This window comes from Furipterus horrens, unplaced genomic scaffold (assembly GCF_987537825.1).
Source record: "Furipterus horrens unplaced genomic scaffold, mFurHor1.1.pri manual_scaffold_11, whole genome shotgun sequence".
NCBI lineage: Eukaryota > Metazoa > Chordata > Mammalia > Chiroptera > Furipteridae > Furipterus > Furipterus horrens.
Window position 1 is genome coordinate 50,959,089 of NW_028327181.1, and position 27,927 is coordinate 50,987,015.

The following is a 27,927-nucleotide window of genomic DNA, read 5'->3' on the forward strand; positions in this document are numbered from 1 at the left end:
GCAGTTATTAGGCACTAGAAGATTCCCGGGATGCGGTTCTAGGTAATGAATGGGACCGAGGAGCCTCCTCGGTCAGCCCGTTGACTGCACCTGCTGGCCACTTCAAACCGGGCGGCCTCAGGCCAGGGCCAGGCCAGGGACTCTGGGCTGACAGACCTGCAGCTGAGCCCGGGAAGGGGAGAGGGGACATGGAACTGAAAGGGATTGGTGACGGGGGGGGCGGTGACACCGGCCTAGCCCCTCTGCTCCCCCCCCCCCCCCCCCTTGACTCTCCTGGAGGAGTGAGTGACACTCTAGATGGCAGGTCTGGGCGTGCTGTGCCAGGCCATCGGGCTGCGTCCGGGGGAGTATGGCTTTCTGGGCAGAGAGAGCACCCCCCACCCACCCACCCAAGAGGGGCAAGGGAAGGGAGACACCCGGGGCAGAAGCCCCGCTCAGGCCGCTCCGGCCCGGCCCCGCCCGCCAGGCGCCGGCCGCCCCTGCGGTCACACGGTCACTTCGGTCTTGCTGGCTGAGTAGCAGGTGTGGTGGCCGGGGATGTAGTGCAGCTGCTCCACCGTGTTGTGCCTGCGCGAGGCGAAGGCCTGGCGCTTGGCCGCCGTCTGGCTCAGGCCCAGCGTGGCGTAGGAGTTATTGGAGGCACTGGGATGGGAGTGCATCTTGGTCATGCGGTAGCGGTCCAGCACGGGCGTGGACACGAAGACGTCCGTGTGCGAGAGGGCCCGGGACAGGGCCTGCCGGGGGAAGGCCGTCCGCTCCGGCGACAGCAGCGGGTCCCGGGAGTGCAGGCGCTCCGCGGACAGCAGCCGCTCCTCAGACAGGATGCGGTCGAAGGGCGCACCGAGGTCGTCAGGCAGGCCCCGCACGGGGGACAGCACCCTGTCCTGCGACATGGCGCGGATGGGCCGCCGGGGCCTCTCTCGAGGCAGGGGCTTCTGTTGGGACATCTGGATGACGTTGAGGGGGAGGGTGCCCCGCGCGGCCAGGTCGGGCAGGTGCCGCCTCCTCATGTAGTACTCATCGGCCTCCTTGTCAGCTGCCGCGGAGAAACAGAGAGAGATGTCAGCTGGGGTGACCACGTGACACCGCACTGCAGCCAGGACTGAACTAGGGCTCTGCCGTCCAGACGCGTGGGAGTGGACGCAGCGCTTCTCCAATAAATGTGCACATGGTCCCCAGGGGGCGTGTTAATCTCGCTAAGGCAGGTTCTGATTCAGACCTGCGTGGGGGCTGGCCTGAGAGCCTGCTCCCTGGCACTGCCGTGCTCTGTCCGGCGCCACCTTGAGTATGCAGGGGCTGAGGGACTTCCTGGAGTTCCCCAGGGAGTTCATGGCCGAATGGAGGGCGAAGCCTGGCCCCTGAAGTCCTGCTGCAGTGCTGCCCGCCACCACACCAGGTCCTGAGACAGGATGGCTCCCCGGTCTGGCCGGAACTCTCAGGGAGCAGCCTGCAGCTTTCTGATGAGGTTCAGGCCTGTCTCCAAGGAAGCTGGGTTGCCGAACCAGACTTCTGCTGGAATAAAGGTGCTGCAACCAGGGGTCACTTGTGAAAATGTTGAGCTGGTAACTTAGGAACATAGTAACACTTCCTCTGGAGTAAGAGCCAATGCCTAGAAGCTGACACATGGTCATCCGGCCCGCACACACTATATGACCCAGCCTACACACACTGCCCCAAGGCCACAACAAACCTGCAGTGGGAGCAGGCCAGAGTAACATGCACCTCGTGCAGATGCTCCACCTCGTCTCCATCCTGGAGGCCCTCCCCAGCACACACTGCCTGCTGGACCCTTGAACTCACCCAGGACACACACACAAGTCTCTGGCTTCCCATGGAGACTTTTAGATCTCTGCAGAACATGGGCATGCTGACCGCTCCTCAGCTTTCCCAGAGGGATGGCCAGTGTGTAGATCTGCCTCCTGCCCCATACATTCTCTCATCCCGGGCATGCATCTGATTCCTCTGGTCATTGGAGATCCCCACTTCTAGCCATAGAGATACATCGTTCCACCTTCTAGGTGGCTGATAGGGACTCAGGGGCTGGACTTCTGTCATGGTAGGTTAACCTGTAGCTTCAAGCAAATACTCAGCCCTGCAGTTGGCTGGCCAGGAAAATAGACTCATGGGAAAATGGGGGGAGGTGTTCCAAGGGTTGGGAAGCCAGGAGAGAAGAGCTCTTCCACCACATACCTTCTAGACATTGTAATGTCTGAAACCCATCGATCCCGAGAGCCACGCCAGACTCAAATGCAGAGCTGGGATTACTGGAGGAACTGGACTCAACTGATGAAATGGGGTATGTGTTGGGAGTGGGGAGTCTCAGGTTCTCAAGATGACGGTGTTGGCTGGATTAGGGAGGGAATGCATAATGGGCCACTCCACGGCCAGGTCTCTGTGAGGAGACCCAGAAATGCTCGTGTTGGTAGCCTCTCTTGCAAGATCTTGAGTGAGGAAGGCCGATGGTTTGAAGGTGGTAGGTGTGGGACGAGGGGAGGTTCTCTCCTGCATGACAGGCATGGGAATGCAGACCTGGGGATTCCACGGCCTGTATTCTTCTACCTATAGGGAAAGTTGGCTTAGGCCCAAAAGAACAAAAACAAGGGGCTTGTTTATTGTCTTCCTCCATGCTACCCTCGCTCTTTGTTCTTGGGACTCCGCACTGATCCCTTGGGTGTAGAGCAAGAGAGTGTGACATAGGAGGGTGTCATGGAGGCTGAGAGACCTGGGACAGCCCCACTTACTTAGCCGCTTCAGGGAAGAGTACTTGCTGGGGTGGGACTTCATTGCAGACTCATAGGATGGGGGCAGGTGAGCCAAGTTCTGGAAGGAGCGGGAGAAGGACAGGTCATAGGGCTCAGTGGCTGATGTCAGGATGTTGTTCATCCGTGGCTTCTCTGCAAAAGAAAGGAGGGGTGCATCGTGTTAGTGAGAACAAAGGCTGGGGAAGGCAGGAGGGAGAGGGTCCGGGCTCTACCTCACATCCCTATCCTGCTTTCCTGGTCCCAGGTGCTAGGACACAGATGGTGCTGGTGACTCAGTTTCCCTCAAGCTCAGTCCCAGCTGTCCACAATCCTAGGTGCAGGTGTTGTCTCACCTGCCACTGGCCGTGGTGGCAGTTTGCCCTTCCTGGAATGACAAACTCTTTCTCTTGGGATGCCACTGAGCTGTCTGATAGGTTTGTAAGTCTGACGGAGCTGGGGGCAGGGCATAAGTTATAAAATAACCTGTTTTGACCTGAAAGTTATGTCCTTTCCTGAATAGTTTTAGTCAAACCTAGTGGTTTTGTGGCCCAGAAAAACCTGAATTTGAAGGAAGAGGAATGACTGGTCTTGTCTACATACCCATCTGGCTGTACTGAGATTCCAGCCCACACTGTCCAGGATGTCATTTCATCTGTCACGTCGTACCCCTTCTGCCTTGGGCCTCTCCAGGCCCTGCACCTGACAGGCCTCTGGGAGCTACAGAACCATTTCTTCTTATTCCATTTTCATCTTTTGAAGCCCCCTTAGCTATCTCTAAGCTGTAGAAGGTATGAATGTAGTAAAGAATGCCTAGCACATCATTCCCGTTTCCTCCCTCCTTCCCTTGAGATAGACCCTTGAGATCCCAAAATCCGAAGAAAGGGAAGGGAGTGTTGTTCAAGGCCAGCCCTGGGAGAAAGAATGGGAGAAGGAATAGAAGAAAAGATGAGAGAGAGAGAGAAGGTGAATGACTGATGAGGTCAATGAGGTGGACTCGGCTGGGGGACAGAGTAGGAACGGCACAGGAATCGGGGAGCTGGGGGTGGGGACATGCAGGTGTGGTGAGGGTGTGGCCGTGAAGCTGGAGGACAGAGAGGAATGGAGATCTGGGAAAGGAAGACAGTATGTCTTGGTACTTGACTGACTTGAGGGACAGCAAGAGGTCAACAAGTATTCCTACGGAAACAGCGGTCCCATTCCCAGAAATGAGGGGGGCAAGTGGCTCTCACATAACCCCTCCATCCACTTGGGCTGGGACACCCGAGAAGGGGCAAGCGCTAACTCCGGACAAATGTAACAGGGGGTTGTGGCTCCCCGTGCCTCTTGGCAAAGTGAGTGCTAACCCCTAGAGGACAGAAATTCTGTGAACCGGAGGAAAAGCAAAGCACTCCTAGCCTTAGTCCAAGGGTAGCTTCAGTATGGGGAACTCCCAGCTTCTCTGTGCTGTCCTGCCTTCTATGGTTCATGCAACACTGGGGATGGAGACAGGGAAGCCCAGCCAATAAGCTGGTGTTCACGCCAGCACACATGTGAGGGGGTGGGGAAGCTCTGCATCCCTTTCCCTGAGAGATTAGAACATGCTCTACAAAGAGCCTCCCTGGCATGGATTGGGAGAGATGCCAGGAAGTGGGGTGGGCCGGAGGCCGGGAGCACTGCTACCCAGAGCTGGGGAGCAGCCATCAGTCCCTCAGCTCTTGTTTCTTCACTTTGGGCCACCAAGAGCATCCATCAGCATCACTCAACTCACCCAATTCCAAAGGCAGCGTTTCTGGGTGCTGATGCTCTTATCCTGCACTCCTCCCTAACTCTTGCTGCCGAGCCGAGGCCGGGTCTCCCTTGCCTTCTGCTGTCATGTAGTGGCCCTTGCCCCTGGCTCCTGCTGCAACACCCTTTCTTACTCTTCCTCTAACCAAATTCTCCCCTCGCTCAAGACTTCACTATGACAATGTCATGTCTTTTCAGCCCACAGTGATTTCTAGTCTTCAAGGCTCCAGCGCTCTTCCAGTCAATATCCTCCAGTTGCTGTCTCCATGATCTCTCTGCATTTCACTTGAGTTGAGCTTGATGATCTGCAAAGATTGCGGTCTCCTTGATGGCAGAATTCTCGCTTCCCAATCTTTCTGATGCCTTTGCAGTGTTTGGCTCAAAATAAGGCTTCAATGAATGCTCTTTGGTTAAGCAAGTGGTCACAGGTCACCTCTCTTAACAGTTGCTCTACCAGTTCCTGGGAAGAGCATTGACACCCAAGGAAAGAATCCAGAGAAAACCCTGCCTCCCCTGGGCTGTGAGCTGCTCAAGGACAGGAACCAGGTCTCATTGACCCCCGTCGCCCGACACCAGGCAGAAAAAGACAGTAAGAAGAGGGGGCGGGAAGAATGATTTCTCCCTTGGGAACCAGAGGCTGCACTTGCATGGGCTCCTTCTGGGGAAACCAGCACATAGATATTCTTTCACAATGTTACTGAGCAAGGGAAGCCGTCCTCGCTGGCCCTTTCTGGATCCTCTTCCTGTGGCTGCTTCATCGCCTGGGCGTCCTCCAGGCTGTCTGCCTTCTGCTTCTCTCTCTCAGCCTTCTCGCATGGACTGTTCCCACTCCCAAGGCTTCTGATGCGGTTTCCAAAGCATAACTCACATCTTCAGCTGCAGCCTCCCTCCAGACTTCATGCACACAGTTCTAATGGCTTATAGAGGAATCATTTTCCTTGTATTTCCTGTGATCATACCCAGCTCTGGATGTCCAGATCCAAACTCACCATCAATGGCTCTATCTCCTGTATACGTTGGCTGCTTTGCTTATTCCTTAGACTGTGCCCATAAGACACCCCCCAATTCTTCTACTTAATCATGGCTCACTCATAACTGACTCTTATCAGCCATATTCAGGTAGTAACTATGTTTTCCTAGTTCTTTTTCCAAAATGTTTTATACGTGGACCCTTCTTTCTATTCCCACTAGCAACATCACCACTCCTAGAAATGGCGATGAGTGAGAAATGGCATCCACATCTTCCAACTGATCTCTTCAATTTCTCCCTGTTCTAATTTTCCCTGGACCCCACAACCTGAGACATCATATTAAGCTGTTGCTTTCATAATCACATATTTCCACCAGGAGCCTAGCGCTGGAGAGGGACATCACCAGAGTCCCCTTCTGTCCTGATCACAATGTTCCTCCATCTCAGTGCTGAAGCAGAGAGCAGCCTGACACAGGAGTGGCAGGGCTCTGCCAGCCAAGCTGTAGAATGTATCTTTGTTTTGAATTTCTCTCTCACTAAAATTGAATGATGTTTTCACATTCTTTCAAGCAAAGAAAAGAATGAATGATGGTTCACAATGTACACGGCTGGTATATGTTCTGTCAAGTTCTCTGCAGGTGCCGAAAACAGTGAAGCTGTGAATGGGTGGGGGGATGTTACAACCTCAGAGGGAAGCGTGGCTCTGTAACCCTTCGCCTTTCAGCTTCTTCCCCTGCCAAGAGGCCAAAGCTCAAGTCACGCAGTTTGGTTTTGAGTTTTATCCAACCTTCATTGGTTTGGTTGGGGAGGATCAATATAGTTTACCAAGCCTCCTGTCATTTTTAAATGGTACCACAGTAGCCGGGGGCAGTGCTCACCTCTTGCAGTGAACAGAGAGAACTGATAACTGTGAGAGGTGGTCCAGATGGCAAGGGAAAGTGGGTTAAGAAAGGGTCATGCTTGCTTTCTGCCATGGTGGAAGACCACTCAGATATCAGCGACGGAACATGAAGGGAGCAGTGGTTTAAAAGTGTGAGTGCGGCACCGTGGCCCTGGGGGAAAGCGGACACCTGACTCCTCCCGCCTCCTAGGCTTCAGTGAGTCAGTGGCCGTCTGTCTGATGCCTGCGTGGGCAGCAGTCCTTAGGGTGGGGCCGCTGGGAATGAGGATGGAATGCAGAGTGCTCTCCGTCACCTCTCACCGTGTGGAGGCATCTGGGTAGCACTGCTTAAAATTGGATGGTTCTGTGGATGCTCACCTGAAAACCATGGAGAAGAACATTTTAAAGAAGAGGTTCAGGCATTCCATTGTCTCTCCAACACAGCCACACAGGAGAAGTAGACCGCTCTTGGGAGGGGTTGTTAGGTTGTGGTTAGCCAGGAAGAAGATGCCCTCACCTCAGCTGCTTACATTTTAGGAGGCTTTGATTTGTCCCAGGTCTTTATACATGTGTCTGGGTGCATCCCAAGATGCGGAAATGTGATGTGAACTGTCCACTGCCTGGGATTGGGAGTTCTGGGTTCTAGGTTGTGTCCTGCCCATAAATTAAAATTAATTAATAATGCAGAAGTCCACGTGGCCTGAACATGCCACAAAATCAGTAGTCATAGTAGCTAAAGCCCAGAGTTCAAGGCATTGTATTGTTGCTTAAATTCAACATCACGTTTTTGGTTTTCAAATGTGCGTGCATCTCATTTCAGTTAAAGCCGGGGGAAGAGGAAGCATGAGGTCTTTGTTTTAGTTTATCTAAACCATGGATTATAGCTCTGCCATCGATTTAGGGCTACTTCTCTTTTCATTTCCTTACATCTTGTTATTAAAATTATCTTTCCTACCCCTGGCATTACATCCTCTGGCTACTCTTTCTGCAGCTCCTACACTAGACCCCCTTTCCTCTTCTATTCCCTAAATGCCAGTGCTCCGCAAGGCTCAGGCATCTTCACGAAGCCGTGGGCTCTACCTTCTTGCCCACACTGGAAGTTCTCAAATCTACACCTCTAGCTGGAGGTCCATCTGGTCTGTGGGGTTAGATTTTAAACTGCTTATGGACGTCCTGTTGAAATTCCTGCCCTTAACCCAAGCACTTAAAACCCAAAGTGAGCTCATCATTTTTTTCTTCAATGCTCAAGCTTCAGTCTATAGTACTAATATTCCTTGGGCTTGATTGGAATGCAAAACTTCACCTATCATGCACCATTTCCCTCCCTTCATCCTTCATATCCAATGAGCCCCCAAATCCTGTTCTTATATCCACCTTCTTAATCCGGGCCCACGATATGTCTTCTTGTTCAGATTTCTGTTAGCTTTAATCTCTGGCCATTTCTAAGACAAATCGTCTTGTGTGTGCTCCTAACAGGAAAAATTTTCCATACCCACAGGATCGTTACATCATTCCATTGGGTCAGAACAGACTCTTTCAATAGCAGTGGACACAGTCCAGTGGGGTGTGGGTTTGGGAATTGAGCCAGAGTGTCTCAAATGAAGATATTCTTCTTTCCTAAGACCGAATATTAAGTTATATCCAGGGAAAAAAAAACATTTTCCCAAGGTTGAATCAGTTCTATACTGGATCTGGATTTAAGCGGGAGAGAGAGTGCAAGAAGGGAGCTAAGGGAGAGGTTTTCCTGCTTGTGCTCCAGAGGCGAGGAGAAAACCAGTCTCACTGTTTGTTTGCTTTTAAGCGATACAGCAGCATCAAAGGGGCCGTGCCGAGAAGTGCGAAAACCTAGTTGAATGGCAGAGTGTGTCAGTTTTAGAGAAATACTTCTCATATTCTATTAATAGTCATAATTGCCATAGTGACATTTTATTGTATTTTCTTTTTCCTGTCCCCTATAAATTACATGTATGTTTACACACACACACACACTCTCTCTCTCTCTTAATATTGCTGTGAATAACCTGTAGCATTTTTCATTTTGAGAAGACTGAGAATTAGATTACAGCTCTTAAAATGGAGAAACTATGATGATTTGATCTCCATACTTATGAAAAATAACAAATGTGTGAGGTTATTCATTGCAGCATGTTTGTAGTAGTGAAAGAAAAGAAACAACCTAAATATTCATACATACATGTACATATACACACAGATAAGTATGTATAGTTTCCACATATGTAAGAACGCTATACATACTATTTTTAATCTGTTTCCTTTATGTCTAGAGAACAGCATATCTTGAATATATTTTCATGTTTTAAAATATTCTTTAAAATAGTTTATGTGGTTTTACACTAATCCATTCTATTGAATAAGCTATTGTATATTTCATAGATAACAAGTGTAATATGTTTAGTTAGTATATATACTTACGAACTCCACTATTATTGTGTATTTAGGTTGTTTAAAAGTTTAATAATGTTACACCAAACAGCATTAAACACAAATCTTTGGCCACGTCTCATTTCCGTAAGCAAGTAACTGAAAGCAGCATTTCTAGGTCAACGCACTGCCGGTTGCCTGGCAAAGTGATGAACTGGACTGATAGAGTTCCTCATAATGAACCACTCATCTGTCCCTGGGAAATACCTTATTTGATTTTGGTGTCATATTCTTTCATTACAGCACTAGGTTCTGTTTGCATATATTTTTTATTCCACATAGATTCATGAAGAAAATTTGTATTTTTTGTGCTAACGTTTCAGATTTTTATATCAATTTAATGATTTTATAATATCAAATGAATAGTATTCCATCTTTCCGTATGCCTTGGCATGATTAACGTAGCATATAGAATATCTGTTCTGTGGGAGTTTGAAGAAATGAAATAATAAAAAATGCCTGGTGTTTTAATTGGGGAGTCCTGTTAGCCCTGTGGTAGGAGGTTAGTTTGTTATTTGCACAACTTTGGGAGATAGATATTATCATTGACTTGTAGTTAAGGAAACTGCGGTTTGGAGAGGGAGAGTCATGTGCCCAACAGGTGACTCTGGGTTGCAAACCCAGGCAGGCTGGCGCCAGAGCCCACATCCCTACCCATCAGGCCTGTTACTTCACGTGCTTGGCAACTTTTTCCTCGCATATTGATTTATTCAGGTGTTCTACGTGTACATTAAATATTTAATTTCCTTTATTCTTAAATAAATCCATTGGGCCTTTTAAACTTTATTAGCTTAAAACTGTAACATTCCCTCAGAAAACTCTCTATATAAAGTTATACCCCTTTTCTTATTCTTCGTTACCTATGTTCATGTTTTGTTGATCAGCAGTTTATTTGTATTCTTCTTCTTCTTCAAAGAACTACCTCTTATACATGTCAGTTTTTTTGTGTGTGTGTTGTCTTCAAATTGTTACTTTGTGCTTTTGAATTTGTTCATTCCTGCCTCCTAATTTTCTTTGGTTTGGCTTGTTATTGTTTTCTAATTCCTGGGCCTGAATCGTTTGTCCATCCATTTTCACTCTTTTCTGGCAATAGAAGGTCTTTAGCTCTCAATCTGTCTCTGGCACATTCCAATGAGCATTGATACAGAATGTTCTTCATGTCGCTGTGTCCAGCGTGGTCTATAATTGCAGCCTGGATTTTCTTTCTGACCCAGGGGTCCTGAGTAGAGTGGTGTGAAATTTCAAAGCGTTTGGATTTGATGGTTTGAACTTTTGCCATTAATTTTCTGTTTTATCCCATTGTGGTAAAAAAACAGGGCCTGTTCAATTTCTGCTTTCTGGAATTTATTGAGATTTCCTTTGTGGGCTAATATACAATCAATTTTCATAAATGTTTCATGAGTTCTTAGAGAAAAGGTATATATATATGTATTTTGTAGTGTACAAAATTAATGTATCTTTATTGTCAGACACTGGAAGTACATGATTCAGCTCCTCTGTCCTCACTCATTCTCGGCCTACTCAATCTGTCAAAGACGAAGGGAGGCGTGTCGCGCTGTCCTGCCGCCGTTGCCTTCCTGCCATGTTTTCCTCTGTATCTGCTCTAGAATTGGTTGTATGTGTTTTGTAGCTACATCATCAACACAAGGAGGCTCACGATGCACATGCCTTCTTTGGGGCTTGCACCCTTTACCCACATTAAGTAACCTTTCCTGTCCTATTTCATGCCTTCTTTCCCCTGTAAGCCCTCTCCATCTGATGTTTCTATTGCCCACCCACCTGCCCCTTCGTTTGCTTTTGCCTGATCGGCTTGGCCTGTCCTTTTTATCTACCCTTTCTGTGTCACACTGTTTTATCCTTGCAGCCTTTGCACGTGGCATTCAATTTTTAAAGAAAGTTTACTTCTGTGCTTTGGCACCTTCTGGGCTGCCTTGATCATTACTAGTGAATCCTTCTGCTCAGAGAGCTGCCCGCCCTCCCTTCTGTTCCAGTACCCCCCATCTCCCCATTGTCGTTGTATACGGTGTGGCCCTGTTCCCCTGCACACAGCCCGAACTCGAGGTCACGGCTGGTCTGGCCAGGTGTGAACACCTGACTCCCCCTGGGCCAATTAGAGCTCCTTCTCCAGAAACTAGGAATCATTATAAGTGAACAAATCTGGGCTCTTTGCATGGCTGGACCCATGAGAACTAGGTAAAACTATGGGCGGTCTTAGCGATTTGGGAGAAAGTAGGTCGTTAGAGACCAGCACAGTATATTTTATAATAATGGCCACAGTTATATTTCTAATCCCAATGCTCTCCCATAACTTTCCCATTCCCCCATTAGACAGCGTATTTTCTCCTTCTGCTTTAAACTGGTGGCCCTTGTGACTGTCTCCACGAGCTCGGTGCAGCAGAAGTGACACTGCAGGGCTTCCACGGTCACGCTGCTTTCACCTGGCTCTAAAGGCACACTCCACCTTGGATCCCAGTGCCATACTGCAAGGATATCCAGGCCGTACGCAGAGGCCACATGTCAGAGCTGACAGCTCCAGCTAGGTATCCGTCAACTACCGTCATCAAACCGCCAAACACGTGTGAGTGCGGCTGCTCCCACTGAAACAAGCACAGACAAGCCATAGCCATGGAGCCCTGCCCATGGAGCCCTTCCCAAACTGCAGATTTCAAAGCAAAATAAATGCTGCCTTCACTGCGCTGCTTTTATTTCGAGATAATTGTAGATTCACACGCAAATATAAGAAAGAATACAGATATCTTATGTACTTTTTAGCCAGTTTTCCCAGTGGTAACGTTTTGCAAAACTATAGTACTATATCGAAACCAGAATATTGACATTGATATAGTCAAGGCAGAGAACACTCCCATCATGGGGAAGATTCCTCATGATACCCATTTATAGCCATACCGACTTCCTCCCTGCATCCACTTCTTCATTAATCCCTGGCAGCATGTCTGCAATTTTGTCATTGCAAGAGTGTTACATCAGTGGAATTACACAGCATGCGATCCTTAGAATTGCATAATAGCCTGGAGATTTATTGAGCATAATGCTCGGGAGATCCATCCAGGTTGTGGCATGTGTCAATAGTTTATTCCTTTTTATTGCCAACTAGCCAATATTCTATGATACGGATTGTACCCCAGTTTGTTTAAATAATTGTCTGTTGGACAACATTTCGGTTGTTTTCTGTGTCGCAATATTATAAGTAGAGCTGCTATAAACATTCACATGCAGGTTTTGGTGTCAACACAAGTCTTCATTTATCTCGGATAAATGCTGAGGAGTGCAATCACTGGGTTATATGGTAGTGGCCTGTTTAATGTTTTTTTAATGTGAAAAAGTACGTTCCAGCGTGGCCGCACCAACTGACATGCCCACCAGCAATGAATGAACGGTCCAGTTTCTCCACATCCTTGCCAGCAGTGGGTATCGCCACTATTTTTAATTTAGCCCTTTTTAGTCATGACATTTTTGTAGAGAGATTTTACTGTAGCTTTAATTTGCATTTTCTTGATGGCTAATGATGCTAAACATTGTTTCATTTGCTCATTTTCTTTTTTTTTTTTCATCTGTAAATCTTCTTTAGTGAAATTTCTCTTGATTACTTTTGCCCTCTTTCTAATCAGGTTGTTTGCTTTTTTTTTTCTGTTAAATTTTGAGAGCTTTTTATATATCCTGGATAATAGTTATTTGTGGGATATATAGTTTGTAAATGTTTTCTCCCAGTCTGTAGCTTGTCCTGTCTTCCTTTTTAACAGGGTCTTTGTAGAACAGAAGTTTTAATATTGATGAAGTCTAATTTATTAATTTCTTATTTTATAGATTGTGCTAAAAAACTTTTCCTGACCCTAAATCTCAAAGATATTTTCCTGTTTTTAAAAATGTTTTATAGTCTATGTTTTACATTTAAACCCATGATCTATTTTGAGTTAAATTTCATATAAAATATGAGCCTTAGGTGTAGGTCGAGTTTTTTTCTCTTACAGATGTCAAATAGTTCCAGCATCATTTCTTGAAAAGGATCTCTTTTTTCCATTTAATTTCTTTTGCATATTTGTCAAAAATATCAATTGAACATATTTGTGTGGGTCTGTTTCTGCGTTTTCTATTCTGTTGCACTGATCGACATGTGTATTCTTCTGCCAATACTGGGACGGGCTTGATTACTGTAGCTATATGGTATTTCTTGAAACTAAGTAGCCTGATCCCTCCCACTCTGTTTTTCCTTTTTAAAATTATTTTATCTCTACTAATTTCTTTGCCTTCCCACATAAATTTTGGAATAATATTGTCTGTATCTACAAAACAGTGTTACAAGGATGTTGATAGGAATCATGTTAAATCTGTATATTATTTTGGGAGAACTGACATGTTTATCCTGTTGAGTTTTTCAACCTGTGAGCATGGTGTGTCTCTTTATATTAAACCATTTTAATGCCTTCGGCAATAATTACATGTGAAGACTACCTGTGGTCGCATCCAATCATGCACTTCAGGATACGACTAGAACAGTGCTTCCAAAACTGGATCCAGGAAACCTTGGTGGGTCCTTGGGGGATCCTTGGCGGTGCCTCAAGGGCCACTGCTTGAGAAGTAGAGTCCAGTGGGCGTGTCGTAGCACTGTCCCCACAACCTTGCCTCGCCCAGAGCAGCTTGATTTTCATCCATCTTCTGTACTGGGCTACCACCTGAGATTTCATTTGAAGAAACAGTTCCAGTGCTTATACCTTTAAAAACTTATGGATCAAATTCAGCTACTTCATTTTATAGTTGAGAAAAGAGGCCCAGAGAAATGAAGTTGGTGGCAGAGAAAGGACTAGGTCCTAGGTTGTGTTTTCTCATGATGCATCATTGTCTGAAAGCTTGCATACACTATACAAAGCCTCTCTTGTGTCTTCTAGAAGAAGTTCCAAGGAGCTGTGCATTTTATGGTGGCTTTGCCCCAGTGAGCTAGCTGAATTTGGCTCTCAGTGTTTAACTGACTCCCCTGAAATACTGACTCTGAATTCTGGGGTTGGGGGTGGGGAGAATGGAGGGAGGCTCTGGGATAAATAAGCTTTGGATTCTACACACTATACCCTTCCTCTTGGAATCTCATCATGCATGTTAAAGGCTCCGAGAAGTCTAGCCATAAATAACCCATTTTATTAGTTATTCGAATGTGGGGAATTTTTTTTTTTTCACCTAACACAGGGCACGAACAGGAAACAGATATATATCCAATTGGGTTGTTTTATGGAGATTTTAATAAAGTGACTATTTTCAAAGGTGTGAAGAGGATGTGGGATACCCATACGGGGTGGTGCAGTGCCGTGGGGCTAGTAAGAGTGGAAGGCTTTATCCAAGCCCAGCCTGAGTGGTGAAGGCAGTGGCTTCCAGAACCCAAAGGAGGGAACAGCTGTGTAAACAGGACCACTGGTCTTTGGCTGAGGGACACAGCCAGGCCCCCATGACTGTTCCAGAAGATTGCCTGGGAAATAAGTATACCGCAATTTCACTCTCCTCCACCCCTTTGATCTCTTTCCGGGATTCCCCATTTACTGAACCCAATTAGCATCCATAGCACACAAGAACACAAAGACACAATCCATAGAGCTTAGCATCCAGGGGGCTGAGCTAGGGTGGAGAGTAGATAGGGAGGGTCAAATGCAAAAACCATCCAGCACAGTTTCTACTAACCCTCTCTGACAACTGCTGCTACTCTAGTACATTCCAAAGACAGTCTATGGGGGTTTGAGCAGACAGTGTTCTGGGCAGTGAATGGAGTTTGGGGTGTGTGGGCAGTTAGGTATTGATGCAGAAGAGAGAAAAGCAGAATTTATGATATACAAAAAACAGGAAGGCTAACCATTCAGCGACTTTGCCTGGAGCTCCTCTCTATGGTGATGTGCACATGGTCTGTTAGATTTGGCACCCTGTCTCTCCCTGGAGTTATCAGTGGATCACGTGTCCCTCCCTCAATTACCAGTCGTCCCTCTCCCTCCTCAGGGAGGCCTGGCCCTTGGCACAGGGTCCAGTCAGGGCCTTCAGCATCCTGATGGGTTGGGTTGGAGAACATAACTATTAATTAGTGCTTGGGGCTCATTGATCAATATGCTGACAGGATTATAAAGTGACAAAGCTGTCTCCCTCTGAGCTCTGAGGCTGTTTGAAGAAAGGAGAGAAGCAAGGTTGCACCTCTGCCCACTGAGAGCTTATGGACCACCAGGGGCTGGCAGGCCTGGAGTCAGCCGCGAAGTTGCTGGAGCTGACGGTGAGTACCTCACACTGGTGTCTGGGCTAACTGCTGAGGGAAATGACTGGCTTTCTCTGTAGATCAGAGAAACCGTGTGCTTGCCATTTATGTGTGGATGTGTGCGTTTGCTTATGTGTCTGTGTATGGAATGGGGAGAGGGTGAACGAGAAGAGTATTTGGTGTTGGACATTCCTGGTGATAACTCAGTGACACGTGTAGCAAAAGTAATTTCTGTTTAGTGAGTCATAGGAGGGTTGCGGGGTACAAATAATACCCAGAGACGTAGAGAATGACCTGATCAATGGGGTCCTGAGAGAACACAGTGAACAGTACTCTGCATAGTGGTGACAGATTCCCAAGTCTCAGGCCTCATCACCACACTCTGGAATTGCTATGACAACGTCCTAATTTGTGCCGCATTGGTCTCCGCCCCTGTGGGTCCACCTTGCACAGCTCTGCTAGATGAGTCTTTCTAAAATGCTAACTCATCCTGGCCTTTAGCCTGCAAATATTACAAACTACCAACAGCTTAAAGCTTAGATGCCTAAGGCGAAAGAATCTAAGTATTGCCTGAGGAGCTCATAAAAAAATCCTGGGCCCTTCACTGATCCCATGAGTGAAGATTTAGGTGACCTGAGACAGGCCCCAAGTAACACTTCTGCGGCTGGAATCTGGACCATGCTTGGAGAAACGCAGCAGATGTTTCTGAATTTTCAAAGCTGCCTGTGGTATAGGCCCACTTCCTCCACTCCAACACATCGATGAGTCAGAGGGACTGGTTTTCCCTCTGCTACTCCCAGCCCTATCCCCACCTCGGTGCTGTGCTCAGGAACCTTTTCCACTCAGCTTGCTCTTCCCTTCCTTCCTTCCCCCAAGCCCTTCCAATCCCTGAAGGTAAAACTCCAGTTCCATTTCCATAAAGTCATCCTTGGGTCCTCTGACGCACAGTGCTGTTCTTTGCCCTTCTGATAATTGGAGCGTTTATTACCATGCCCATTTGCTTTTGGTGCTTAATCAAGTGTTCTTTTTGTTTTTTACTTCTCTGTCTCCTTGATTTGCTCATTCCAAGATGGTTCTGCCTGCAAGGCATTTCTCCCCTACTATTAATACACTGAACATTTCCGAAGGCCGATCACACTTTTTTGTTTATCTTAACACAATACTCCCTGGGCTGAGTTCTTTGGAGACACTTGTGCAACTTTTAAAATGATGAATGAATGACTAAATCAATCCACTCTCGAGGTGGCAGAAAACGGACTAGAGTCCCTGGTGACAGTAGTTGATTGCCTATCCTGCTTTCTCTCTTCTTGTCCTCTACCTTCTTCTTCAGGCTCAGTGTGGCAGATTTTCTGGGCCTGCAGCCAGGTCTGTGGGTTGTAATAGTTTACGTGTTGTCCAAGTAGGAGTGTGTATGGAGGAGTGAGGCACCCCCTTCCCCACCTCAAATACAGCCCACACTGCTCATTTCTTGAGGATTCATTGCCATTCTAATGCATCCGACACAACCCTTTTAATCTTGGCTGCATGAAAAGGTCAATGGAGAGAGGCTGGCCTGTGAGTCATGGTGTCGGATGGATGGTAGGATTCCTCCCAAGATGACTGGTTGGTTGCCAATGACATTGTGAGGTCATCAGTCTCTGTGCTCCTGTCCATGCTCCCCCTTCCCTGTGTCTCAGTGTTCTCCTCTTACTGCAGAGGCTTTGGCCCAGGGACTCCTGCGTTCCCCCACAGAAAGCCCAGCTTTGTGTGCGTGCCTCCCGGGGGGCCTGCGCCGTGTCCCCACTTTGGGCAAGGATTTTCATTTTCAATTCTGCTGAAACAAATGGCATCACATGGGCTGCTGTGCCCCCAGAGGAAAAATGGTGTGTCTTCTGACAGATTCACTTAAAAAGACAGACTTTAGGCTTCCCTAAGAGAGCCGCCTGCCACCTGCTGCGATCCACTTCTTCCGAAGGGACAGCTTCTGCACCTCTGAGCCTGGAGGCCCCAAAGCTGTGTTTGTTCTCCTGGCTGTGCTTTTACTCGCCACAAAAGGAGGATTTATCACCCCCTTGGCTCCAAGGGACCCATCAGCCTTCTGGGAATGAGGACCGAGCATATCGCGGAGAGCTATTTAAATCGTACCCCAGAAAGTCAGCCTTGCAATGCCCGGGAATCACCTGGAAGCGGGAGGAGTGTGAGTGCTGGTGGGTGATGAGTGTCTGGGAGGGGGGTGGTCATCTCGGCCTCTGACACCATGCCACGCCGGCACCATTGGGTGGGCTCCTCAAGGAGGTTTCACGCCCAGGATATTCCCTCACAAGTAGGGTCGCTCTGCAGTTCTTGGCAAACCTCAGCTCCTTCTCACCACCACGGATGGGCACCCCGTCCTACAGTTCCCCAACTTGATGTAGGCACCCATCACCTCTACTGGGTGACACAAAGTGGCTCAATGTCGCGAAAGGGGACTCCAACTCAAAGAACTAGAACGGAAGGATGACTGGTATTTAGAGGGCATGCAGCCTTTGGGAAAACCCCACAGTATCCCAAACAAAAGCAGGTCACCAGAGGATCTGCCTGAATCCTGCCATGCTGGAAGCTACACGTGTATCTGGTGGTATTCTATTGCCCATTAAGAAGTAAAACTTTTTTGTGATCTGGGTCCATTTTTAATCTTTGCATTTGTTATTTACATTACAGTACCACTTGGAGGACACTCTAAGCTTGGGGCCTGGCCCAAGACACCACAGGCATTCCTGTCCCAGTATAAATGGAATCTTACTATATTTGGGCAAAGACAATAATCTTTTTTCTATCAGCCATCATTTGTTGTAAGTTTCTGTGCTAAGTAATTTACAAGTATTATGTCATTGAAATCTCACAAGTGTTCTATGAGATCATTCACATTTTATAAATGACATTGAGTTGCCCAAGGTTGCACAGAAAAGAAGCGGCTGAACGCAGACTGAAACTCACATCCGAAGACTGCAAACACAGTGTTCCTGAACTCTGCACTATACTACCATTTTGCCCAGCAGTGCGCACATCGGCTCATGTGCAGCATCAACTCCAGAGCTGCAGTTTCTAGCAGGGACTAAGTTGCTAGGGGGGTCTAGGTTCTCTTGATCTGCTAACTGGTAATAAGTGGTTGACACTTGGAGAAAATCTCATACAATTTGTAATCTACAGGACCCGTTCTTGCACCCACCCCATACATTTCTGCGAAGACTACCACCAACTCAGCTCAGAGCACTGCAGCTCTTTCCCTCCATCCCTGCACCCCACCGACCCCCATGGCAATATTCTAACTTTCCATTGCAGCCCTTCTATTCCTTCACTTAAAGACCACCGTCCAGTCGTGCCTGCAGCTTAGCGGAAGCCAGCCGCCTTGCTAGGGACACAGGCAAGCAGGAGTGAAGACAGTGAGTGCTCTTTTTCTGGGGGCCGCCATGGGGAGCACCGCTTCCAGGCAGTGAGCCATGGCCCCTGGAGAATGGTGACCTGCCTTCCCATGCCTGCCCTTCTGCCCATGACCTTCTTAGTCCCATCTGAGATGCAGCCATAAGTCATTGCTGGCCTGCACGCTGATTCATTCTCCCTGGAATGTCTCTTCCCCCTTGGCCACTTGGTAAATTCTTACCCACCTTTCAAGGCCAGCGGAAAGATCCCGCCTTCAGGCACTCTCTCCTCACCGTGAACTCTCTTATTCCCTGTCAGTTCTTGGGGGCACTTACCACTTTCTACATTGCGCTATATTGGATATGTACATGTCTTGTCTCTTCTAACATGCTATAAGTGTCACTGTACGTTGATGATAGTGACTAATGGAGGATTCATCTTTGTATTTCCCTAGTTGTCTAACAGTGCTTTCACTCAATAAGCATCTCTTAGATCAGTGGTTCTCAACCTCCCTAATGCCGTGACCCTTTAATACAGTTCCTCATGTTGTGGTGACCCCCAACCATAAAATCATTTTTGCTGCTACTTCATAACTGTAATTTTGCTACTGTTATGAATCGTAATGTAAATATCTGATATACAGGATGTATTTTCATTGTTACATATTGAACACAATTAAAGCATAGTGATTAATCACAAAAACAATATGTAATTATATATGTGTTTTCCGATGGTGTTAGGCAACCCCTGTGAAAGGGTCATTCGACCCCCAAGGGGGTCGTGACCCACATGTTGAGAACCGCTGTCTTAGATAAATAAATGAGTCCATTATGCTAAACACTTGGGAAGATATAAAAGTGCATCTGGCACAGTCCTACTTGCACACAATAGGTGTTCAATACATACTTTTGAATCAAATCGCAGAGGGTACAGAAAATATTTTGGACATTTTTGTAGACTATAATTAGGGAAGACTTCACAAACAAGGGAAATCTTGCACAAGTACCAGGCAGGTACTTGTTTCATGTAGAAGAAATCCAAGAATAAAGAGAGTGGAGTTTGCAGGACAGATGGCCGGGATTAGACAGAGGGAGTATGCTGGGGAAGACAGCCGTGAAGGTGGATAGAATGAGGTTAGATCGTGGCGGTTTTTAATGGCATCTTGTCATGGGCACATTCCACTCAGAGCGGTTACTAAGACAACTGAGAAGACCTTACTGGTCTCCTGGGAATGCTGACCATATGACTATCACATAAAATAACAAACCTCAGCTGCTATCCCCAATGGGAAAGAAAGCACTATTCCATAGTGAAGCAGATCTGCTTGTTAGATTTGGAAACGTCTCCCGTCATCCTAGAGTTCAGCTCCCTCGCTAGGAAACAAATCCTCGCTTTGTTTGTGCAAAATTCACACCTGGCTCGTTTTCCTCCCGGGTATAGAAAGCCTCTGCGAAGAGGACCATCTTCAGTAAATAACTATCCTTGACAACAGACATACCAGCGAGGCTGCCAGAACTCGGTAGCATGGTGTTCTGAGACCTTCCTTCAAGGGTGAAAAGCAAGAGGGGACCCAAAGGTGGCGTGCCACTCCTGTGCCCCTTCCTGGGCTCTCGGAGCCTCTGGCAGTGTCTCTGTCTCCCCTCTGAAAATAACTCCAGTAGTTACTGGTTTTAATTTTTAAAAACTATACTTGTATAATTAACAGGTGTAACTGTGGAAAGACTCACAAATAAAAATGAACTAAAAAAAGATGCTATTTTTTCCACCCCCAAATGGGATAATACTAAAGAAATGGGTTGATGGTGTGATTTTTTTCAGACAAATATTTTGAATACTGTCAGTCAGTGCTGAACTCCTCTGTGACAATTGTAAATAATGGCTTAGCATTTGGCCAGAGATGCATCTTACTGTTTTTTTAAGCCAGTTCCCCATTTTAGGTATTTAAGTGGTTTGCATTTCAATGCAAACAATACTTTATACCTTGACAGGTAGAACTTTGTTCCTGTCCCTAATTGTTTCCCATAGGGAAAACTTCTAGAGTCTGAATTTCAAGACAAGAAAGTGTGGTTTGAAGGATTTTGGTTTAACTTCCTGACAGAAATGTGCTGGTTTATACTTCTCTCGGTTCTGCACGAGGGCGTGGTGCGCACTTCCCTCCACTCTGAGCAGCACCGAGAACTACCTTCTTCTTTTGGGGGGCAGAGGTTTGTGCCAAGGTGAAAGGTTGTTCTTCATTGATTAATAGTGAGATGAATCATTTTTTAAATTTCTCTTGTCTGACTGGGGAAATATGTTTGAATATTTTTTATAGTTTCTTTTGCTCATTTCTCTCCCATTGGGGTAATTATCTTATTTTTATGCTTTAAAAATGTTTTTTAATCCTCACCTGAGGATATGTTTTTATTGACTTGGCTGGGGGGAGAGAGACAGAGACATTGATCGGTTGCCACCTACGTTTCCAGACTGGAGATCAAACCTGCAACCTAGGTATGTGCCCTGACCAAGGACCAACCCCTCAGACTTTCAGTGTACAGAATGATGCTCCAACCAACTGAACCACCTGGCCAAGGCGTATTTTTATCCCCCCCTTTCTTTTTTTTAATTTTTAAGAACTCTGTATAAAGGGTATCAATTCTACATGTATTACGTATCACATTTTCCCCAATTTTTAAAGTCATTTGTCTTTTAATTTAATTTTTTGACTTATAAATAAATTCAAATGTTGTTAAGCTTATCTGTATTTTCCTCTATGTTTCGTCTCTTTGGCAATTTATGAATTTATAATTCGAACCCAATTTTGGAGCACAGGCTCTGGGCCTAGTGTTGGGATATGCTCAGAGAGATCATTCTCATTCCCAGATGGCACAAATATTGCTTTTCCTATTCTTTTATGGTTTCACTTGGGCATTTTAATCTTCGGTATACATGGAATTTATTGTATTATATCACAAGATAAGAATTTAATTTATTTTCAAGTGGTTAACTATTGAGTCCAACACAGCCTTTCCTCACTTCTATGCAAATCCATCTTAATCTTGTACCAAATAATTACCCATCGCAGAGTCTGGCAGCTAAGCTCACAGGCTGTTTAATTAACGATAATAAGAAAGGGTTACCCAATGCGAGGCCTGCAGAGTGAACATCCAGAAACGATTCTATGGTTTTGAGAATATTTTCATAGTAGAGGAGCAACTAGGGGAAATCAAGATTTTGACTGGCAAGCGAAGGGGAGCAGAGGGGGAAAATGGGACAACTGTAATAGCATAATCAGTAAAATATACTTAAAAAAAGAAAAAAGATTTTGACTGGGAGTCTGTCTTATAAAATATTAAGCAGTAGTTGCACGTGAACGGAAAAAGGAGCGTTGCGCTAGGTCGGGTGGAGCGGCCTCCTGCAGGCTGTCATGGGGTCTGTGGCCCGCAGGTGCCCCCACGTGATGTGACTTCAGCTGGAAGTCTGAGCGTCCCCCTTGGTGCCCGGGGTCCACACTCTGCACAGAAGCACACATGTCTTCTTTGTTATTAGGGAGCATTTATTCCCCCCAAAGTCTATGTCTCAGTGCTTTCCCTGTCGACCACAAGTCGTCACACATGCAATTCCATCCTGCTTATCTGTCTTTCTGGCTCCACTCTCACCCTGTTTGAATCATTAAAATTGAAATTAGCCTTTAAAAGCTAAGAATCTAGCACTGGAATGTCCATCTATATGTTTACATATTTGTATGTACATATTATTTCCGTGAGTTTTTTTCTTCCAAGGGTCTTTTACTATTATTTTGTAAAATTAACAAATTCAGATTTTTTTGTTTGGAATTGCATTACATTTTTAGATTAATTGGGGATAATTGAAATTTTTCCCATTCAGGGACATGGTATGTATCCTCCATTTATTTAAAACATTTTATTATATATTTTAGTAAATAGTTGTTTTCTTTTTAACATAGATCCTGAATATTTTAAATAATAACAATTTTTTGTAATTATTTCATATGTTTCTTTTAGTGGATATAAGTGCTCAGTTTGGTAAATACTATTAAGTAGCCAAAAACAACTTAATGAGGTTATAACTTAAAACAAAAAAACACAAAATTTGGAAGTAACTCCCTGGGACTTTATAATATTTAAAGTTTATTTGAAGTTCTTCATCTTCTAACAAAACAAACTGATAAACCAGAAAACACGTAGTTAGAAATACACCTTAGGGATGGGGGCCTGCGGATAGGTTAGGCAATGGGATCACACAGGTGGTCTGACTCAGGGTATAAGGGCATCTGTTGATGCTCAGATTGTGGGTGACATCAGGAGGCTCCCACCTGGCTCTCTCCATCTAGGTAACTGCCCTGATTTTTTAATTTCTTTTTACCTCCAGCTGTGGAGTCTGGTATAGATCCTCATTACAAAGCTGAGTTTGAAACCAAACCAGAATGGAGCATTCAAGGAAGGTGCCTGCTTCCAAGGCTGCTCAAGGACCATCCGCACAAAGAGCTCTGCCCCTCACTAACTCCTTGACCTGCCAAGCAAAGCACTCCAGGTAGGATCCAACCGGCCTGGACTAAGTGGAAAGTGTAGCCCGTCTTCTAAAGGGCGACCTTTTACCGTTCCATGGTACAGTCTTCCTTTCCTGGACGTTTTACCCAAAGAACGAGCTTCTCACTTGATCAACCATAGGCTTGGGTTTCCCCAGACTAACATTTTATATGAAGGATAGCGGATGTTAGTCTTGAAAATTCCATAAAGACCCCTGAAATATGTCTTCCTGTTTGGGAGGAAAGCTATAGAGAAAGCTATAAAGATTGCATATGGATTCAATGGGCTTATAGTCAGAAACCAGTGAAGGGTTATGCTATAGGAATCCCATATAGATCTTTGGTTTGGATAGAAATAAAAAGACTGACTGTAAAACTACTAAAGGAGCTGGGACAAATTGGCTGAGTCAATTGGTTCGAATCTTGTCTTTTTTGCTACTACTGTGGGCCTACTATTGGATGATTTGTATGCATGCATTTTTCACCCATATATAGGGATGAGAAAGCTAATCATTCTTTTTATACTGAATGAATTTGCAACATTATTTATTAGATTATTAGGAATAACCTGATGAGAAAATTGGTCTTTCTGGGTACTTACTGTCAGAAAGAATGACATAGACACAGGTGGGCAAACTATGGTCCATGGCCCAAATCTGGCCTGTCACTGCTTTTGCAAACAGTTTTATTGGAATATGGCTATACCACTTGTTTATGCATTGCCCATGACTTTGATGCTAGAACTGTAGACCTGAGTAATTGTGAGAGAGACTGTATGACCTGCAAAGACTAAAATATTGACTCTGACCCTTTACAAAAACTGTTTGCCAACCTCTGACACAGATCACCTTTTACATGTCTGAAGTTATTTTTGTAGGTGGTCCCTAATTTTTATCCAGTTTACACAACATCTCCTATGAGTTACCATATTCATTTTGCAAACTGTTTATCCCTGAAGGTGATGTGACAGTGTTCAAACTAGAAAGTCTGCATTGAGACCTTTACTTTGCCTGGGATGGGCATGTGGCTAATCGTGCTCCAGAAAGTCAGCAGGCTGAAATGTTTTTGTCCCTGTTGGTCAGGTGCAAGGGTGATGCTCTGGTCCCCCAACTGTATGCATGAGGAGCAGGTGGAAACAGCGGTGCCCACCCAAAGAGGAGGCAGGCATTCTTGCTAGGCTTCTCAGTTTCCACACGCAGATGTCAACTGCTCTCAGGTTCATTGCCTTTGCACAAGGCAGAGTGTTTGCACCACCCAAGGGTACAGGCTTGAGCTCCTTACCATGCAATAGTTATTTGGTCACAAGAAACAATAGCAAGGGAGAATTGTAGTAAAGAAATACTGACTCATCCTGATACTTGAAACCATATCTGGGCCAACCACATCAGCAGGAGTGGGGAGCTCACAGCCCAGCGTCGCCAGCATCTCTGTTTGCTGACACTCACGCTAGAGTCTACAGAAGGTCGCTATGTAGAACAGCTCTATGAAACTCATCATTAGAATAACCCTGTTCGTGACATCACGTTTACTTTCAGAAACCCACTGGGAGAGATAAGCCTGTCTTCATACCAATAGGTAGACATCTTTCTCCCCTGCCTTGGTTTTACTCTCTCCCTCTTTTGCTTTTGTTGGGCTCTTTTAATTCCTTCTGAGACAAGGTGAAATATATATATGAGCAATAACAGAAATCAAATAAAGTAGCAGCCACAGAACTCCACTGGTCTCCCATGTGTTATACGTAAGAGAACCCCCCATCCCTTGTTCCAGGCGTTGGAGTCTGTAGGAGTTACTTCTCAAGATGGTGGTCTACACACAGTAGAGCCAAAACATCTCTAACCTCTTCTTTTAAAAAGGAGAATTAAAAAATCGGATTATAGGAGTAATTGATGTTGTTGCAAAACATTCAGAAATTATAGAAAGACAAAACAAATAAAAACTACCTATAAGCCCACTACTCAGAGAGTTATCTTGTTTCTTAAAATACAAGAACAGAGCGCATTTGTAACTCATGAGTTCAGCCAGCCTCCTCTATTCTGGACCATATTGACCTAGAACACTTATTTTTTCTGTCCCACTCTGCCACGAGTTGCTGTCTCATGATTTTAATTGTTGCCATTTCATAACCGAACAGGTAGGGTTCAGTCTCTTTCTTAGAAGTTTGGGACCTCGTGGCCAGATGGCACAAGGGTGACCTCATTGTGTGATTCAAACAGAAAGGTATACATAGCCTTTTCAAAGAGTTCAACACTGTAGCTCTGTACTGCTCCCCATGCAGTAAATAACTGTATGGAGAGAATAAAGCGGATGCATACAAACACGTTTAAATAAGTATCAAAGCATCTCGTTTTCACAGCAGACACAGACACAGTGGTAGACTATCATAATGAGTGTAGTTAGCAGCAGCCTGACTCTTAGCTGGTGGCCAAACCCCAAGCTTTGTAACTTTGCCTTCCGTCTTGAGCACTGAGCAAATACTCTTTTTTTTCCCCCCTTCTCTCTCAGGCGTGTCTATCTCCCTGGCTCACAAGAGAGGCATCTGCCTGATTCTGCAATGATCTTTCAGCACTTTTATTCAGCGCCCCTTGTTGGTGTTCTATCAGGCACTCTTTGCAGACTCTAACCCCCCTCCCGCAGCCACGGGGAAGAATAAGTGGCCAGAAATGGAGGCGAAGCTGCAGCTCTTATGCAGACAGGGTGATTTTCTCCCCTTTCTTTCTTCTTCTTTCTTAAAATCTCTTCAGCTTCTCTGCTCAGCCCCAGAGCGGACCTAAACGCATCGTCTGTGGTTGCTAACTAACAGGCATAGTTAGTGGCTCCAAGATAACTTACCGTTGGGGTTTTTTTAGAGGCTCAGGGAGTGCTCAGGGTCAATATCTGAGATGAAACCAGTGTAAACATCTGCTGCAAGGCTGTATAAACGTTGGTAAAAATATTCTTGGAAACATTCTGTTCCAGCAAAGGATACAGGTTGTTTTGAAAACAGCTCTGAAAATGTAGTCTAAGGCAATCTGTGATCTCAAGGCATGTCTGGGGACTTGATAAGGCAAAGAAGTTTCTGGAAACCTGCTTGTAAAGTATACTTGCATGCAACTCAGTATAAGGAAGCTCTTGTTGAAAACATTTCACTGGAACGTGGAACGTAGGCTCAGTCTGAGTTACAGGACCTATGTCACCTGTTGATGCGACAGAACCTTGTCACAACCTTTGGGTTTTTTTTTTTTTTAACTCGTTGTAAAAACTACATCTCGCTCTAAGTAGGTTTGTCCTCTTTGCAGCTCCTCTTCTGTCTATTTGAAGAGAGTCCAGATAATCTGGGAAAGAGCAGCTAGAGTCTGTCTAGTGTCTTTGTGATTACTTTATGAAGGGCAGTCTTTGCAAGAATCTCTACAAGTTTGTAGCCAGGAACTCCCAAATAAGCTGCAAATATTTTTGAAATCAGGCCTATCCAAAGCCTCAAGTCCCAAAAGGGTTTTGCCTAAGTTAAGAATGAGGATAAATTGATATAAGGGACTTCTGGGGGAAAAAAATTAAGGACAAAATATATATTTAATTATTACCCTCAAAAACTTGCTTTGGAGAGTAATATAATCCGCTGCTTAACATTGTTTAAAATCAGCTGTTTTGACTTCCGGCCAAGATGGAGGCATAGACAGACATGCTGTGTCTCCCTCCACAACTAAGAAGGAATACAACTACCTCAAAACTAGAAACAACCAGAAGTTCCAGAAAATCAAACTGCATGGAAGTCCAGCAAACAAAGATATAAAGAAGAAATACTCATCCAGACAGGAACGACAGTTCTACCTGGAACACGGAGGCAAACAAACACAGGAGCCTGTCAGAACGAGGAGACAGAGAGTATGGCCCAAAAGGGGGAACGGACCAAGGTCCCAGTGGGAGAACTAAGCGACGAGGAGATGGCCAGCCTCACAGATGAGGAGACAGACAACACTGGTGATGAAGATGCTCACGGGCTTGACAGATACGCTGGAGTACGGCAAACGCGTAAGGGAAGACGTGAAGGCTGTGCTAAGTGAAACGAAGGAAAATCCACACAAAGCCAATGTGAAGGGAAGGAAACCGGGGTTCAGATCAATGATTTGGAACATAAGGAAGAAAAAAACAGTCAACCAGTGCAGAATGAGGAAGAATTGAAAAAAATGAGGAAAACTTTCCAAATTTTGCAAAGGAGATGGACTTACAGGCCTGAGAAGCACGGAGGATCCTGGGTGAGCTGGACCCAGAAGGGACCACACCAGGACGCATCATCACTGAGATGCCAAAGGTGAAAGATAAAGACAGAGTCCTGGGGGCAGCAAGAGAGAGGCGGAGAGTTGCCTACAGGGGGGTGCCTATAGGACTATCAGCTGATTTCTCAGAGGACACTTTGCAGGCAGGAAGGGACTGGCAAGAAGTATTTAATGTGATGAAAGGCAACCTGGAACCAGGATTAATCTATCCAGCAAGGCTGCCATTTAGAATGGAAGGGCAGATGAAGTGCTTCCCAGACAAGGTACAGCTAAAGGAGTTCATCATCACCAAGTCATTAATATATGAAATGTCAAAGGGACTTAAGAAAAAGAAGGTCAAAACTATGAACACTAAAATGACAACAAACTCACTACTATCAACAACTGAATCTAAAAAATAAAAACAAAATCCAACTAAGCAAACCAGAATAGGAACAGAATCATAGGTGGGGGGACCACTTGGAGGGTTATCAGCTGGTAGGGGGAAGGGGGAGAAATGGGGAAATGGTGCAGGGATTAAGAAGCATAATCAGCTGGTACAAAATAGACAGGGGGAAGTTAAGAATAATATAGGAAAGGGTGAAATCAAATAACTTATATGCATGACCCATGGACATGCACTAAGAGGGGTGGGATTGCTGGAGGGAAGGGGAGTACTTGGCAGAGAGGAGCATAGGAGAAAAAACTGGAACTACTGTAACAACATAATCAATAAAATATGCTTTAAAAAATCAGAAAA

The 27,927-nt window shown here is 45.6% G+C and overlaps 1 protein-coding gene across 3 annotated transcripts in view; it reads right to left on the reverse strand.

Annotated features, from left to right (window-relative positions):
* Nucleotides 1-485: 485 nt before the first annotated feature.
* The window catches only part of SHISA6 (shisa family member 6), a 272,872-nt gene continuing 245,430 nt past the window's right edge, over nucleotides 486-27,927 (reverse strand). For 2 of the 3 annotated variants that reach the window (XM_090291441.1, XM_090291440.1), the window contains 2 exons: nucleotides 2,742-2,894; nucleotides 486-1,036 (listed from right to left, as the gene is read on the reverse strand). In XM_090291441.1, the coding sequence (XP_090147567.1) occupies nucleotides 486-1,036; nucleotides 2,742-2,894 (704 nt within the window). Of the gene's footprint in view, nucleotides 1,037-2,741; nucleotides 2,895-6,676; nucleotides 6,734-27,927 lie in introns of all 3 variants that reach the window. The other variant, XM_090291439.1, reaches the window with a different exon arrangement.